Source organism: Hemiscyllium ocellatum, chromosome 31 (genome assembly GCF_020745735.1).
Source record: "Hemiscyllium ocellatum isolate sHemOce1 chromosome 31, sHemOce1.pat.X.cur, whole genome shotgun sequence".
NCBI lineage: Eukaryota > Metazoa > Chordata > Chondrichthyes > Orectolobiformes > Hemiscylliidae > Hemiscyllium > Hemiscyllium ocellatum.
The window spans coordinates 54,849,592-54,865,746 of record NC_083431.1 but is presented as its reverse complement, the minus strand read 5'-3'; the positions used below and the strand labels follow the sequence as shown (position 1 = coordinate 54,865,746).

The 16,155-nt window shown below is 42.9% G+C and overlaps 1 protein-coding gene across 1 annotated transcript in view; it reads left to right on the top strand.

Annotated features, from left to right (window-relative positions):
• dhx33 (DEAH (Asp-Glu-Ala-His) box polypeptide 33) overlaps positions 1-14,641 on the top strand; it is a 90,304-nt gene extending 75,663 nt beyond the window's left edge. The window contains exons 10-12 of the mRNA XM_060848154.1: positions 2,436-2,639; positions 5,031-5,117; positions 12,538-14,641. Of these exons, the coding sequence (XP_060704137.1) occupies positions 2,436-2,639; positions 5,031-5,117; positions 12,538-12,846 (600 nt within the window). The 3' untranslated portion in view covers positions 12,847-14,641. The remainder of the gene's footprint in view (positions 1-2,435; positions 2,640-5,030; positions 5,118-12,537) is intronic.
• Positions 14,642-16,155: the final 1,514 nt, after the last annotated feature.

Sequence of the window (16,155 nt, the reverse complement as noted above, 5' to 3'; positions counted from 1 at the left end):
ATACAATTCTAAATTGTACAGAATGATTACACAGATGATTAGGTACAAACCTTTCCCTGTGTTGAATTAGACCATAAAATATAGGAGCAGAAATCAGGCTATTCACCCATCTAGTCTCCTTTACCATTCAATCATGGCTGATAAGTTTCTCAATCCCATTCTCCTGCTTTTTTCCTCAATCCCTTTGACAATCAAAAATCTATCTATCTCACTCTGACTTGACTTCCACAGCTTTCTGTGGCAGAGAATTTCATAGATTCATAACTGTCTGGCTGAAGAAGTTTCTCCTTATCTCTGATCTAAAAGGTCTTCCCTTTACTCCTCAGGCTGTGCCCTTGGGACCTAGTCTCTCCTACCAATGGAAACATCTTCTCAACATCTATTCTGTCCAGGCAATTCAGTAATCTTGAAGTTTCAATTAGATCCGTCCTCATTCTTCTATAGACCCACAGTCCTCAAGCGTTCCACAAGTGTTAAGCTTTTCATTCCTGAGACCTTTCTCATGAACCTCTTCTGAACCCACTCCAGGGCCAGTACATCCTTCCTAAACTATGAGGCCCAAAACTGCACACAATACTCCAAATGTGGTCTGACCAGAGCTTTCTAGAGCCTCAGAAGTACATCCTCTCAAAATAAATGCCAACATTGCATTTGCCTTCCTAACTACTGATTGAACCTGAGTGACCTTCTAGAAGCTTGGCGGACAGTAGTCATAATAAACTTGACTTCAACTCCTGCATAATAGGAATTTATGTTACAGCCTTGCTGCAACCCTAAAGACTGACAAGTCTTTCTTTTCATCCTTCCCTTCTCTATTCACTGTGGCATCTCCCATCTCAATCAACAGTGTCATCAGCAAAAACAACTGTTGCTTTGTTTAAAGAGAGTGGTAATGTCACTGGAGTGGTAATCCAGAGGCTCAGATGAACATTTTTGGGTTACCAATTCAATTCCCAACATGGCAGATGGTAGAATTTAAAATGTATTCATTTGAGTTGACATTCAATGGCATCACTGAATCCCTCACTATCAACATCCTGGGGATTGTAAATGATCAAAAACTAAATTGCACAAGCCATGAAAGCAAGTAAACCCGTAGCAAGTAAACCATCTCCTGATTCCCCAAAGTCTATCCACATGGCCCAAGTCAAGAGTGTCATGGAATAATCCCCACTTGAGTGGGTGAATGCAGCTCCAACACCATTCAAGGCAAAGCAACTCACTTTATTCACAACACATTGCAAATATTTACTCTTCAGCCTCTGATCCTCAGTAGTAGCAGTCTGCACCATCCACAAGATACACTACAAAAATTCACCAAGGGTGGTGCAGCACTTATGTAGCACTTTCCAAACTCATGACTGCTATATAGAAGGACAAGGACAGCAGATACATGGGAACACCACCATCTGCAAGCTCTCTTCCAAGCCACTCTCTTAATCCTGAATTGACAGTATGTTGCTATTCTTTCGGTATCACTGGGTCAAACTCCCGGCACTCCTTCCCTTAGGATCTACCTAAAGTGCATAGACTGCAGTGGTTCATGAAGACATCAATTGCAGAGCAAATAGGAAAGGGCAACAAATGCTGGCCCAGCCAGTGATCCCTGCATCCCATAATCAATAATAAAAAGAAATCCAAAATTGAAAGTTAGTTGATGCTGCCTATAAAACTGTTATTAATTATTGGGTTTTTAAAAAAGTCATCTGATTCATGAATATCCTTTAGGATACACATCTTATTTGGCCTGGTCTGTATGTGATTCCAGAACCACTGCAGCAAGAACCAACTTCCAGCCAACATGGCAACTCAATACAATGAAGAGTCACTCCCTTTGCCCAGGCACCATGGACTAATGTGTGGGTTTGCATGCCCTCAGTTCAGGTTTAAAGAAATGTTCTTTAACAGTAAAAATAAGTGAAAATAACTGAAGTGAATCTGTAAAGTCAGTGATACAAAACGGAACTCTCCGAACTACCATTCTCTGAAGGTATAGGGTTGAAGTGCAGTAAGGGAAGGTTGAATGTCATCCTTTTCTGAGAAGCAGGGGCAAAATAGCCATTACCTATGTAGGAGGGAACTGAAGTGATGACCTCCATCTCCCTTCTCTGGGGAGGGGAGGAAAGAAACCATTAGGAGCAATCAGAAATTCAGTAGAAAGTAACCTAGCTAGTAAATAGAAAGTGAAATCACCTCTATAGGGTGTAATTCAGGTGAATAACATTGACGTATTTCATGGGGAATGAGATGAACATATGGGAAAAGGACATAGATCAATATGCTAATGGAACCAGATGAAGGCACACGGGAGGAAACTTCTGTGAAGCATAAACACCCATTTGGCCAAATGGCCTATCAGTGGTGTAGAAACTGTAATGTTCCTGATAGATGTGTAAGGAATGATGTAAATGTAAATATGTTCTTTTCTCTGACAGGCTGTCCTGCTGTCTCCAGAGTTTCAGTGTTCTGAAGAGATCTTGACCATTGTTTCATTGCTTTCTGTGGACAGTGTCCTGTACAATCCACACACTAAACGGGAAGAAGCACACTCTGTGAGAAAGAGATTCATCTCAAGTGAGGGAGATCACATGACCCTACTGAACATATATCAGGCTTTTAAGAATGTAGGAGGACATAAGGTAAAACCTATTTCTTGAAGTTTATTTTTGGAGAGAGCTTGACAGTTTAGATCAAATAAGAGGAATAGCCTTTGACTTCACCAATGATTATACAATGAGAATTGAGTTAAACTTAGATTGCAACTCTCCACCTCCAATAATTAATGCACAGCAACCCTAGAATGTGCTGAGGAAAATCTTTATGAAGAAGAATAATCGACCCAGCTACTCAGCGATACTCCACACGAATCTCCTCACTGATGTTCGGATTGGGTTCTTCCAGGAACTCTGAGCTCCAGAGTAGATTATAGCTTTGGTCTAAACATACAGAATAGATTTCCAGAAGTGAGGGGAAAAAGAATACAGTTGACATCAAGGCAGCATTAAGTAGAGTGTACATCAAGGAGCTTTAGCAACATGCGAATCAGGGAAAAGTCCCCACGGGTTGGTGTCATATTTAGCAAAAAGGAGGATGTTTGTGGTTGAAAGTCGGTCATCTTAGCAGCAGGGCATCTCTGCAGGAGTTCCTCAGGATAATGTCCTAGGCCCAACTATTTCAGCTGCTTCATCATAAGCTTAGAATTGGGGATGTGCAATCATTGGTGAACAATGTTCAACATGATTTGTGGTGACTGTTCTCTGGGTATTGTAGTTCAGTACATCCAAGTATAAGACCATAAGACATAAGAGTGGAAGTAAGGCCATTCGGCCCATCGAGTCCACTCCGCCATTCAATCATGGCTGATGGGCATTTCAACTCCACTTACCAGCGTTCTCCCCATAGCCCTTAATTCCTCGAGACAACAAGAATTTATCAATCTCTGCCTTGAAGACATTTAGCGTCCCGGCCTCCACTGCACCCTGTGGCAATGAATTCCACAGGCCCACCACTCTCTGGTTGAAGAAATGTCTCCCCTCTAATTCTAAGGCTGTGTCCACGAGTCCTAGTCTCCTCGCCTAATGGAAATAATTTCCTAGCATCCACCCTTTCCAAGCCATGTATTATCTTGTACATCTCTATTAAGTCTCCCCTTAATTTTCTAAACTCCAATGAATACAATCCCAGGATCCTCAGCCGTTCCTCATATGTTAGACCTATCATTCCAGGGATCATCCTGTGTGAATCTCTGCTGGACACGTTCCAGTGCCAGTATGTCCTTCCTGAGGTGTGGGGACCAAAACTGGACACAGTACTCCAAATGGGGCCTAATCAGAGCTTTATAAAGTCTCAGTAGCACATCACTGCTTTTATATTCCAACCCTCTTGAGATAAGTGACAACATTGCATTCGCTTTCTTAATCACGGACTCAACCTGCATGTTTACCTTTAGAGAATCCTCGACTAGCACTCCCAGATCCCTTTGTACTTTGGCTTTACGAATTTTCTCACCATTTAGAAAGTAGTCTATGCTTTTATTCTTTTTGCCAAAGTGCAAGACCTCGCATTTACTCAAGTTGAATTCCATCAACCATTTCCTGGAACTGCTTCCCAAACTGTCTAGATCCTTCTGTAGCCTCCCCACTTCCTCAGTACTACCTGTCTGTCCACCTAACTTCGTATAATCTGTAAACTTCGCTAGAATGCCCCCAGTCCCTTCATCCAAATCTTTAATATATAATGCGAACAGCTGTGGCCCCAACACTGAAACCTGCGGGACACCGCTCGTCAACCGGCTGCCATTCTGAAAAAGAACCTTTTATCCCAACTCTCTGCCTTCTGTCAGACAGCCAATCCTCAATCCATCCCAGTAGCTCACCTCGAACACCATGGGCCCTCACCTTGCTCAGCAGGCTCCCATGTGGCACCTTATCAAATGTCTTTTGAAAGTCTAGATAGACCACATCCACTGGGTTTCCCTGGTCTAACCTACTTGTTACCTCTTCAAAGAATTCCAACAGATTTGTCAGGCATGACCTCCCCTTACTAAATCCATGTTGACTTGTTCTAATCAGACTCTGCTCTTCTAAGAATTTAGAAACCTCATCCTTAATGATGGATTCTAGAATTTTACCAACAACCGAGGTTAGGCTAATTGGCCTATAATTTTCCATCTTTTGTCTTGATCCTTTCTTGAACAAGGGGGTTACAACAGCGATCTTCCAATCATCCGGGAACTTCCCTGACTCCAGTGACTCTTGAAAGATCTCAACCAATGCCTCCGCTATTTCCTCAGCCACCTCTCTCAGAACTCTAGGATGTATCCCATCGGGGCCAGGAGATTTATCAATTTTAAGACTTTTTAACTTTTCTAGCACTATCTGGAGGTGAACAGTTGATGAAGGGGGGATTTAATATGATTCCTAGTTGCTGGGTTGCATTATCTATCTTGTGATAACTGTAACAATTGTGTGCCTAACACATTTTGTTTGTAATATATAACTTCCTACTTTTGTTTAATGCCTCCTTGTCAGGAATGGTGTAGAGAGAACTTCGTGAATGGCCGAAACATGGCAATGGTAACAGAAGTTAGATGTCAACTGCGTGACATTTGTGCAAAGGTAAAAATGAATTTCTCACCAGTTCACATACCTCCTTCTGGTTGATGGCTCAATTGATATCAATTCCAGTTTCCTTAGACCAGTGGCCAAGAAGCAGCCTGATGTGATTCTTCCCCACAGAGAGAGGAAGTACGTAGTCTGCAGGAACCATCATAGTTGAGGTTGTAACCAATTTTCAGGCCGGGCGTGTAAGTGGAAAATTTATTTCAGTTTAATCAAGTGTGAGTTGGTGGATTTAAAGAGGAATAATAAGAATCTAAATATATCTATTTTGATATATAATTTGGTTATTTTAACATGTGAAATTTGTAATAAAATAGAACTGGATGGTGACAAAACCCACCAATGCAAACAAAAACGTTTTGGCAGTAACTCCTGCACAAATGGAATTTAAAGGCAACAAAGTGGATTGAGCTAAAGAATCTTGACAGGGCTGGTGAACAGTGTTTTTCAGACTGAACACAAGTTTATATAGAACATAGAACAGTACAGCATTGTACAGGCCCTTCGGCCCACGATATTGTGCCAAGCATTTATCTTAATCTCAGAGCAACCTAACCCACACATGCCTCAATTTACTGCTGTCCATTTGCTTGTCCAACACTCGCTTAAATGTCCCTAATGTCTCTGTTTCTACTACCACCATTGACAATGCATTCCATGTATCCACCACTCCCTGCATAAAGAACCTACTTCTGACATCTTCCCGATACCTTCCTCCAATCACCTTAAAATTATGACCCCTGCTGACAGCCATTTCTGCCCTGGGGAAAGGTCTCTGGCTATCTACTCTATCTATGCCTCTCATTACCCTGTACACCTCCATCAAGTCACCACTCTTCCTTCTTTTCTCCATGACCTGGAGGTGCCGGTGTGGACGAGGTTAAAATTCAGATGCTCCTCCCTGCGACTAATAGTGGGACCACTGCACTTTTTGATATATGTTCATGATCTAGACTTGGATATAAAGGCAATCATTTTAAAGTTTTCAGTTGGTATAAAACTCTGACAGTTAACAGATAGTGAGGAGGATAATATCAGTTTTCAGGAAGACAGACTGGTGAAACAGATGGTTTTAGACCTCTGCTGGAATTCAGTTCCATGCACCTCCACTTACAAGTGATGTGAAGAGTTTGAAGAAATTGCAGCCAAGATTTATTCAGCTGGTACAAAGAATTAAGAACTTGGAAGGAAATTATGTAGTTATAGAACTATATCCATTGACCCAGGCTAATGCTTTGAGGACTTGAGTCCTCAAAGGACTCTACTAGGACAGTGGTGGAATTCCAGATTTTATTAATTGAATTAAAGCCAGTCTTTGTCATGGTAACCATGGCAACTATTATCAGTTGTTCTAAATACCCATCAGAATCAAGAGTATGGAAGAGGCCCTTCAGCCCATCAAGTCTGTACCACCTACACTCCCCGCAATTGGTGCATAGCCTTGAATGTTATGATACTTCAAGCGCTCATCCAAGTACTATTCAAAAGCTATGAAGTCTTCTTTCTCAACCACCTTCCCAGGCAGTGTATTCTAGATTCTTTTACCCTCTGGGTGAAAACGTAAAGCTTGAATCCCTTCTAAACCTTCTGCATTTCATTTTAAACTTGTATCCCCATGCTATTGACCCTTCAACTAAGGGGAACAGCTGCTGTTTCTTTACCCCACCCATGCCTCTTATAATCTTATACAATCTATCTGTTCATCCCTCTACCTCTCTGCCCCAAAAAAAAACCCTAAGTTTATCCATTCTCTCTTCATAGTTGAAAGATCCATCCCAGGCAACCTCCTGGTGAATCTTCTTTCTTCAGTGCAATCGCATTCTATAGTACAGTGACCAGAACGGCACACAATGCTCCAACTGTGGCCTCACCAAAGTTCTGTACAGCTCGAACAAAGCCTCCCAAGTCTTATAATTTATGCTTTGACTGATAAAGGCAAGAGTTTCATTTGCCTTTTTAACTATTCTATTAATTTGTCCTGCTGCCTTCAGTCTGTGGACAAGCACTCCACGATCCTCTGAATTGCAACATTAGGAAGCTCATTGAGTATTCCTTTGTTTCGTCCCTCCTTCGAGTAAAAAGTGAGGTCTGCAGATGCTGGAGATCAGAGCTGAAAATGTTTTGCTGGTTAAAGCACAGCAGGTCAGGCTGCATCCAAGGAATAGGAAATTTGACGTTTCGGGCCAGAGCCCTTCATCAGGAATGAGGAGAGTGTGCCAGGCAGGCTAAGATTAAAGGTAGGGAGGAGGGACTTGGGGGAGAGGCGATGGAGATGTGATAGGTGTAAGGAGGTCACGGTGAGGGTGATAGGCCGGAGTGGGGTGGGGGCGGAGAGGTCAGGAAGAAGATTGCAGGTTAGGAGGGCGGTGCTGAGTTCGAGGGAATCGACTGAGACAAGGTGGGGAGAGGGGAAATGAGGAAACTGGAGAAATCTGAGTTCATCCCTTGTGGTTGGAGGGTTCCCAGGCGGAAGATGAGGCGCTCTTCCTCCAACCGTCATGTTGTTATGTTCTGGCGATGGAGGAGTCCAAGGACCTGCATGTCCTCGGTGGAGTGGGAGGGAGAGTTAAAGTGTTGAGCCACGGGGTGGTTGGGTTGGTTGGTCCGGGCGTCCCAGAGGTGTTCCCTGAAGCGTTCCACAAGTAGGCGGCCCGTCTCCCCAATATAGAGGAGGCCACATCGGGTGCAGTGGATGCAATAGATGATGTGTGGAGGTACAGGTGAATTTGTGGCGGATATGGAAGGATCCCTTGGGGCCTTGGAGAGAAGTAAGGGAGGAGGTGTGGGCGCAAGCTTTGCATTTCCTGCTGTTGCAGGGGAAGGTGCCGGGAGTGGAGGTTGGGTTGGTGGGGGGTGTGGACCTGACGAGGGAGTCACAAAGGGAGTGGTCTTTGCGGAACGCTGATAGGGGAGGGGAGGGAAATATATTCCTGGTGGTGGGGTCCCTCCCTCCCCTATCAGCGTTCCGCAAAGACCACTCCCTTTGTGACTCCCTCGTCAGGTCCACACCCTCACCTTGACGGCCTATCACCCTCACCTTGACCTCCTTCCACCTATCACATCTCCATCGCCCCTCCCCCAAGTCCCTCCTCCCTACCTTTAATCTTAGCCTGCCTGGCACACTCTCCTGATGAAGGGCTCTGGCCCGAAACGTCGAATTTCCTGTTCCTTGGATGCTGCCTGACCTGCTGTGCTTTAACCAGCAACACATTTTCAGCTTCATCCCTCCTTCCTCCATCACTTCACACTTATGAGGGTTTATTTTCATCTGCCCAGTCTGTTCATATCCATTCTGTCAACCTAAGCCTTCCTCTTCACTGTCAACCGCCCGGTCAATCTTATGCATCATCCACAAACTAACATATCATCACCTCCACAGTCTCATCTTAGATTAGATTACTTACAGTGTGGAAACAGGCCCTTCGGCCCAACAAGTCCACACCGACCCGCCGAAGCGCAACCCACCCATACCCCTACATTTACCCCTTACCTAACACTATGGGCAATTTAGCATGGCCAATACACCTGACCCGCACATCTCTGGACTGTGGGAGGAAACCAGAGCACCCGGAGGAAACCCACGCAGACACGGGGAGAACGTGCAAACTCCACACAGTCAGTCGCCTGAGTCGGGAATTGAACGCAGGTCCCTGGCGCTGTGAGGCAGCAGTGCTAACCACTGTGCCACCGTGCCGCCCGTTTGTGAATTTCATCAACAATAAGGGACTCAACACTGATCCCTGTGTCAGAACACCAGGTTCCAGTCACAGGAACAGCCTTCTACCACCTCCCTCTGTCTCCTGTCACTAAGCCAGTTCCAGATATAGCTTGTCAAGTTATTCTGGATCCCATAAGCTTTTACCTTCTTTCCCATGTGGGACCTTATTAAAAGCCTTACTGAAATCCAAATGACTTCAACTGCCCTACTTTCATCATACACTTGGGCAACTCCTTGAAAAATTCCACCAGATTTGTTAGGCATGACTTCTCTCTGACAAAGTCATTGTCTCGATCCCTGATCAACCTTGACTCTCTAAATGGGGATTAATTTCACCTTCACTATTTTCTTCAATGATATCCCTTCCACTGACATTAGCCTCACTGGTTTGTAATTCCCTGGTCTTCCTCTTACATGACATTCCTGATGAAGGGTTTATGCCTGAAACATCGACTCTTCTGCTCCTCGGATGCTGCCTGACCTGCTGTGCTTTTCCAGCATCACACTTTTTGTCTCTGATCCCCTGCATCTGCAGTTCTCACTTTCTCCTCTATCTCTTATAAAGTAGAAAGACATTAGCAGTCCTGTCATTTTCTGTCACTTCCCTTGTGGCCAGAGACCATTTAAAAATCTGGATCAGAACCCCTGTAATTTTCTCCATTTGTCTCCCGTAACACTGAGCTACACTCATCCCAGATCTGGAGACTTCTAAAGATGCAAAGCCTCCAATATCTCCTCACTACTTATCAAGCTGCTCAGGAAATTCACAGTCGATCTTCACGAATTCCATACTTGCATCCTCCTTCTCCCGAATAAAGATAGGTGGAAAATATTCAGTTAACACTCTACCAATGTTCTCCAGCTTCTCTCACAGACTGCCTCCTTGTTCTCAAATGTGTCAATCCATGTCATTAACTCATTTGTCTTGTCTGTAATACTCCTGGCATTAAAGGAGAGGTTACCTAGCCTTGCCTCATGTAGTGATTGTAATGAGGTAAGCCAGGTGGACCACATGGAAAGAGTTCACTGATTGGGGCTGTTAATCTTGTCCAGTCAGAGAGCCTTGGGGGCTGACAGATAAGGACAGGTGTATCAGACATCCTGTTTATTCTGAGAGTTGGCTCCGAGGGAGCTGCATCAGTGTCAAGGACTCTCTGCATGTGTAAATAAAGGGTTGATTCGTGACGGAATATCGGTCTTTGTTGAGTTATTTTACCTTCGTCTCTTGAGACACCACGTGGCTGAACTTGTTCTGCCATGGTTCTTTTTCTAACTTATATTTTGTTTGTTAGTGTCCTTTTAGGAAATTAGTATGTGACTCCAAATGCACTGCAATGTTAGCTGCCTTCAGTTCAAGGGAAATCAGGGATGGGAAACAAATACTGACCTTATCAGTGATGCTAACATCCCATGAAAGAGTAAAGAAATAAAAGTTGCAAGAGATTACTATGAAATCTTCAGTTAATCTGGAGGAGAGGTTTAGGAAATTTAAGAGATGCTCGGAATATAACGGTTTAATATATGATTACTTTGCCTTTATCAAATGGATTTACACAGCAGTACTGATACTGCACTACTCTCCTCAAGGCACCTGATCAAATTAATCAAGTGCCATTTGTCTTAACAAATGTAAGCATTCATTTATTTATCCAAACATTTTCTTTGTTGTGTCTCAGATTATTGTTTTTAAAAAAAACGTCTCTGCCATTGACTTCCAATCAGATGGCTTGTATTTGCTGGGTGTTTCAATTCCTCTTTTTTGGGTGTGATATTTGTAATTCTCATTATATGGTTAACAACCTGATTCTAACAAGGGCTAAAAAAACCCTTCCCCCGGCCACGACCTATCACCTTCATCCCCTCCCCCACTCACCTATTGTACTCTATGCTACTTTCTCCCCACCCCCACCCTCCTCTGGCTTATCTCTCCACCCTTCAGGCTTTCTGCCTTTATTCCTGATGAAGGGCTTTTGCCCGGAACGTCGATTTTACTGCTTCTCGGATACTGCCTGAACTGCTGTGCTCTTCTAGCACCACTAATCCAGAATCTGGTTTCCAGCATCTGCAGTCATTGTTTTAACCTCGTTGATTTTAACCCTACTGCGAATCCTCTTGCAAGGATGCCTGCCTTGAAGACATTTTCCTCATCTCTACAAGAATCTCAGGGAGTCCCTCTCTCACTGCAACTCCCAGGTCATTTCTTCTGCCCTGAAGCTCGACCCCAGGACATCTATGTGGACTTCAACAGTTTCCTCATTTCTCCATCCTCCACGTCACTCTAGTTCCAAACTTCCAGCTCAGCACTGTCCCCGTGACTTGTCCTACCTGCCTATCTTCTTTTCCTACCTGCCTATCTTCTTCTCGACCTATCCACTCCACCCTCCCTCCGCCCCCGACCTATCACCTTCATCCCCTCCCCCACTCACCTATTGTACTGTATGCTACATTCTCCCCACCCCCACCCTCCTCTAGCTTTTCTCTCTACGCTACAGGCTGTCTGCCTTTATTCCTGATGAAATAAGGCTTTTGCCCGAAACGTCGATTTTTACTGCTCCTCAGATGCTGCCTGAACTGCTGTGCTCTTCCAGCACCACTAATCCAGAATCTGGTTTCCAGCATCTGCAGTCATTGTTTTTACCTAAAAAGTTGTGTTTGGAGCCTTGACCGTTTCCTTTCCTCAGCAGCCAGAAGCACCTGGTCCAAACCAGGGGATGGTGTCTCTGCTGTGGGACTGCCAACATTTTAAATACCCTCCCCCTTTATTTTTATCATTTAATGTTAGAAGTTGTTACATGGGCCTGAAGCAAGGTGAAAGGAGACCTGTGTGAAGTGTAAACACCAGTAAGGATCTTTTTTTGTGTGGGACTTTAGCTTTGCTGGCTGGCCAGCATTGACAACCCATCCCTATTTGCCCTTGAGAAGGTGGTGGTGCTTGAATCGCTGCAGTCCACTTGATGTGCGTTGACCCACAATGTTGGTAGGATGGGAATTCTGATGATCAGGCCGATCGGCTTGTTTCTGTGCAGTATGTGTAATTCATGACATTGTCACCATGTTAATAAAGAAATGATACAAAAGCTGGTTTATTTAAAAGCTTGTCCAAAGATGTGCAAGTTATGTAGATTGGCCATGTTAAATCTCCCTTTGGCCTCCAAGAATATGGAGGCAAGGTGGATGAGCCAAAGTAAATGTGGGTTTGCAAGGATAGATGGGGGGGGGGGCGCGGGGGGAGGTGGGGGGGTGGATTTGGTGTGAGGTAGTAAGCTGTTCAGAGGGTCAGTCCAGACGTGATGGGCTGAATGGTCTCTTTCTGCACTATTGGGATCCTATGATTTTTTTCCAACTTTGCTCGAACCACCCTAAGAATTTTAGATATCTTAGATTGCAAGCAGTTGGCTGTTGTGCTACTTTTTGATGGACTGTTCAAGGAAAGCACTTACCAGCCTACTTTAGTTGACATTTAGACAATCAACAGTGCCCATTGTATGATGAGCAGGCCCAAGTAACTTGGTTAATTTTCTTGTTGCAACGCAGGCCCGGTGCCATAAAATGGCTCAGTCCTTTCGCCAAACTTGGCTCAGAATGTCCCTAGCTTTTCTATCACTGTATTACTCTACAAATTAGCGATATTTTGCTGACTCAGAATTCTTACTAAAAATACATTTGTGATGATGTGATTTGAATTTGCTTTTCTTTTAGTTTGGAGTTCGTTTGGAGTCTTCTCGTTCAAACACCAGCAATATCCGCCAGTGCTTGGCTCACGCTCTCTTTCTGAATGCTGCAGAGCTGCAGCTGGATGGGACTTATGCAACCCTGGACACCCGGCAGCCTGTAGCTATCCACCCTTCCTCAGTCCTCTTCAACTGCAAACCTTCCTATATTTTGTACAATGAATTATTGCACACATCCAAATGCTACATTCGGGACTTGTGTGTAGTAGATCCTGAATGGCTTTATGAGGCAGCCCCAGAATATTTTGGCAGAAAGTTAAAAGGTGTAAACAGCTAATGCATCTGAAATAATGACAGCTCCCAGTTTGTCTTTTGTAGATGGGTGCATCATTGGTTTTCAGTAGACAAATAACCACATGATTTTGCACTAAAATATCAGTCTTTTTATATTCATATATGAATCAACAAAATATAATGCATTATTGGCCTTTTCTGATACAGCACCAGGAGAAGAAATGGACTGACCAACCGTATTAACTCTCTTATTTTCTACTATCACGTGTTTTTGTTGTCAGTCAATGGTGGAGTCATGAAATTGGATTTTAACATTGTTTTTACATATCAGCTGGAAAGAATTTAATAAGTCATCTCTTTTTATCATTTCCTTAAACTGAGAGATCTCTGAGAAATTCAGAAGTGCATGAGGATCTGTCCGTGTAGTTTGCTTGGGGCATGCTTTGTCTGCACAGTGCAGTTAGGGGCGTGCGTCTATTTGTAGTTTAGCCAATTTTATGTTCATTCCTTTGTAATTGCTTTTATTTAAGTTTAAAACAGTAGACTCAGACCCAGGGTCTCATGTTCAAACTGAATATAAAATTCACATGCTCTGATCACATTTCCTTTGAGGATTCTTTAGCAGTGTATAAAAATAAGTAATTTGCTGCAATTCATTAATTTCTGTCTTAAAGCCATTTCTTTTTCAGGCCAAGTCAGTATTCTTCCCATTCAAATGAGCCTAAATTTTGTTGACCATTCTTTTTATGTGGAGTTTTGTCAGTTAGATTATTTAAATATGAGCTGCCCTTTACAAATATCTTCTTGATATCCTTTACAATTAACTCAAACCTCTTCAGACCTCAGGCTAAACGTTCTGGGAATATGGGTTCAAATCCCGCCCCCCCCCCCCCAGAGTAGATGGTAAATTAGAGTTCAGTAACAACCTAAAAATAAAAGGAGAGTTTAATGGTGACCACATAACCACTGATGATTGTCATGACAACCTACCTGATTCATTAATGTCCTTTTGGGAAAAAAATTTTATCATATCTGGTTTGACCTACATGTGACTGCAGATAGCAGTGTCATTGACCCTTAATTGCTATCTGAGCAAATAGGATGGGCACTAAATGTGACCTGGTCAGTGACACCCACAGTTTGTCAGTGAACCAAAAAAAGTGCCTTTTTTTTTCCCCACCTGATTATTATTTCTAAAAGCCTACCTACGACTTATAATAGACTGACCAGCTTTGAATTTTCGAGCAAGGTTCCTTCATGAATAAACTGTCAGATTTGCCTTTTCTCAATCTTCCAATACCTCCTATGGATGGAATCGAGTATAAGATTATCATTTTTCTGAATTCTGCATTCTCCCTCACTATATTGTATGTAACATAGTTCCCACTTGAAGAGTTCACCTGAAATGCATCTTACACTCTTTGTTTTGTTTCAAAATATTCTCTATCTCCCTTGTCACTTGACTCCTGATTCTCGGTTCCCTTGTCTGTCCCATCTTGTTCCAGCACAGCGTGCTTTCCACTCTTTTCCATTGCTAATCTAATCAGTGATCATTCTAACTCAAATGCTTTCTGTGAACACGTGGTCCACCTGGCCCACTTCATTCCCCAGCATCAGATCCATCAATGCTTCCTGTCCAGTTGGGCTGAGAACATAGAAGTTCTCCTGGGATGTGGCATCTTTGGAGTGCAGAGTGTGATGGCAGAAACCCAAGTGCTATTGTTTTTTAAGTAGCCTCACAGAATATCAGTTTGATTGCTAGTTTCTCGTCCATACCTTTCTGGTATGATTTGTAGGATCTTTAATTAAGTTTATAATAAAGAAATTTTCAAATTAAATTGTAAATGGTCTGTCTAAACTGAAACATCATTGCAGAACCAGTGTTTAAGTTAGTTTTTATTTTACTGCAGTTATTCTCCAAAAGGCTTTGATTTTCTTTTCGACTGTATCATTCCAGGGAGTATCACTTCGAATGACTATAAAATCTGTATGGAAAATGTTAAAAATCACACACACTGGGCTATTGTCCAACAGGTTTATTTCGAAGTACTGGTTTTCGGAGCACTACTCCTTCGTCAGGTAACTAATCCTCATGAAAGAGCAGCGCTCTGAAAGCTAGGACTTTGAAATAAACCTGTCGGACTATAATGTGGTGTTGTGTGATTTTTAACTTAGTCCACCCCAGTCCAACACTGGCACTTCCTCATCATGTGTGGGAAATGGCATTCAAACTGTCCTGTTCTTGGGTAACATCCATGTACTGAAACGGGTCAGTGATCAGGTTATTGAGAATAAGACGAGGAGAATGAACTTTAACTGGGCTCTTTTTCTAGTCTACAGAATGAATTGTAATTGCAATATTTTCTGACCTTGCTGTATACTGTTGGAAAAGATACTTTCTTTGAGTCTGTGGCTCATCTGCTCTTGCAGGGGCATCCATTCATCTGCAGTGCTAAATTTCCCACAGTCAAAAATAGTATGTTCAGAACGTGTGCATCTTTTTAGTTAATCATGAACTTCAGGAGCTTTCGTTCTCTGCTGCTTTCACAATGTCAACAATCTAAGCCAATCAGTTGCTTTGCCAGTCAACCAGCACCCTTCTACTTCTGTCGTATCCATTGGTTTGACAGGAAGAAATTTGGCATTCTTCCATTTGTCCTAATGAATGCAAAACAAGAACTTCATGTTGTTTTTTCAAAACTATTCTCAATCTTCAAGGGTTAATGCTGGCAAGATGTTAGAATGGTTAAGGTTTCAAAATGCCTATTGGAGCTCACTTGGCTGTCAAAGTGCAAGTTTCCCCATGATTTCTTGTCTGTTAACACTTCCGGATTCAAATTCTTGATTTATTACTCCAATGTTTTATTTGGTAAAGTCCAGCTTTTCATGTCTGTTAGTTTCTGGTGCACTGACAGTTGCTGAGGTCTGCATATTCCGAATGATGTACAGTGCTATCAGTTCCGCTGTTCTCACCATTCCAAAGCTTTTTGATCAGGTTCCCAAAACTAGCTTTTTTTTAGAGTCCCATTTTCACAACATCAGCCTCTGCTAGCTGGCCTCAGGTTTCCAACTATTCAAAGCAAGTACAACGATCTGAGGTTCAGGCTGTTTACAGCTGGTGAGTCATCTTGCATGTTTCACCATTACTCCAGGTTGGGTGATAGACTTGACTGTGGGCTACAAATAGAGCAGAAACCCAAGTTAGCCAAGTTGATACCTTGAAGTGTCTTTGTCTATTCGAAGACTGCAGGTGAAATTTAACATTTTATGAATTTTGATACAAATGTTAAATCATATTTTATACACAGTTATTATATGGTTTTTGGAGAAGCACTTGCAAGTTTCATTTTTC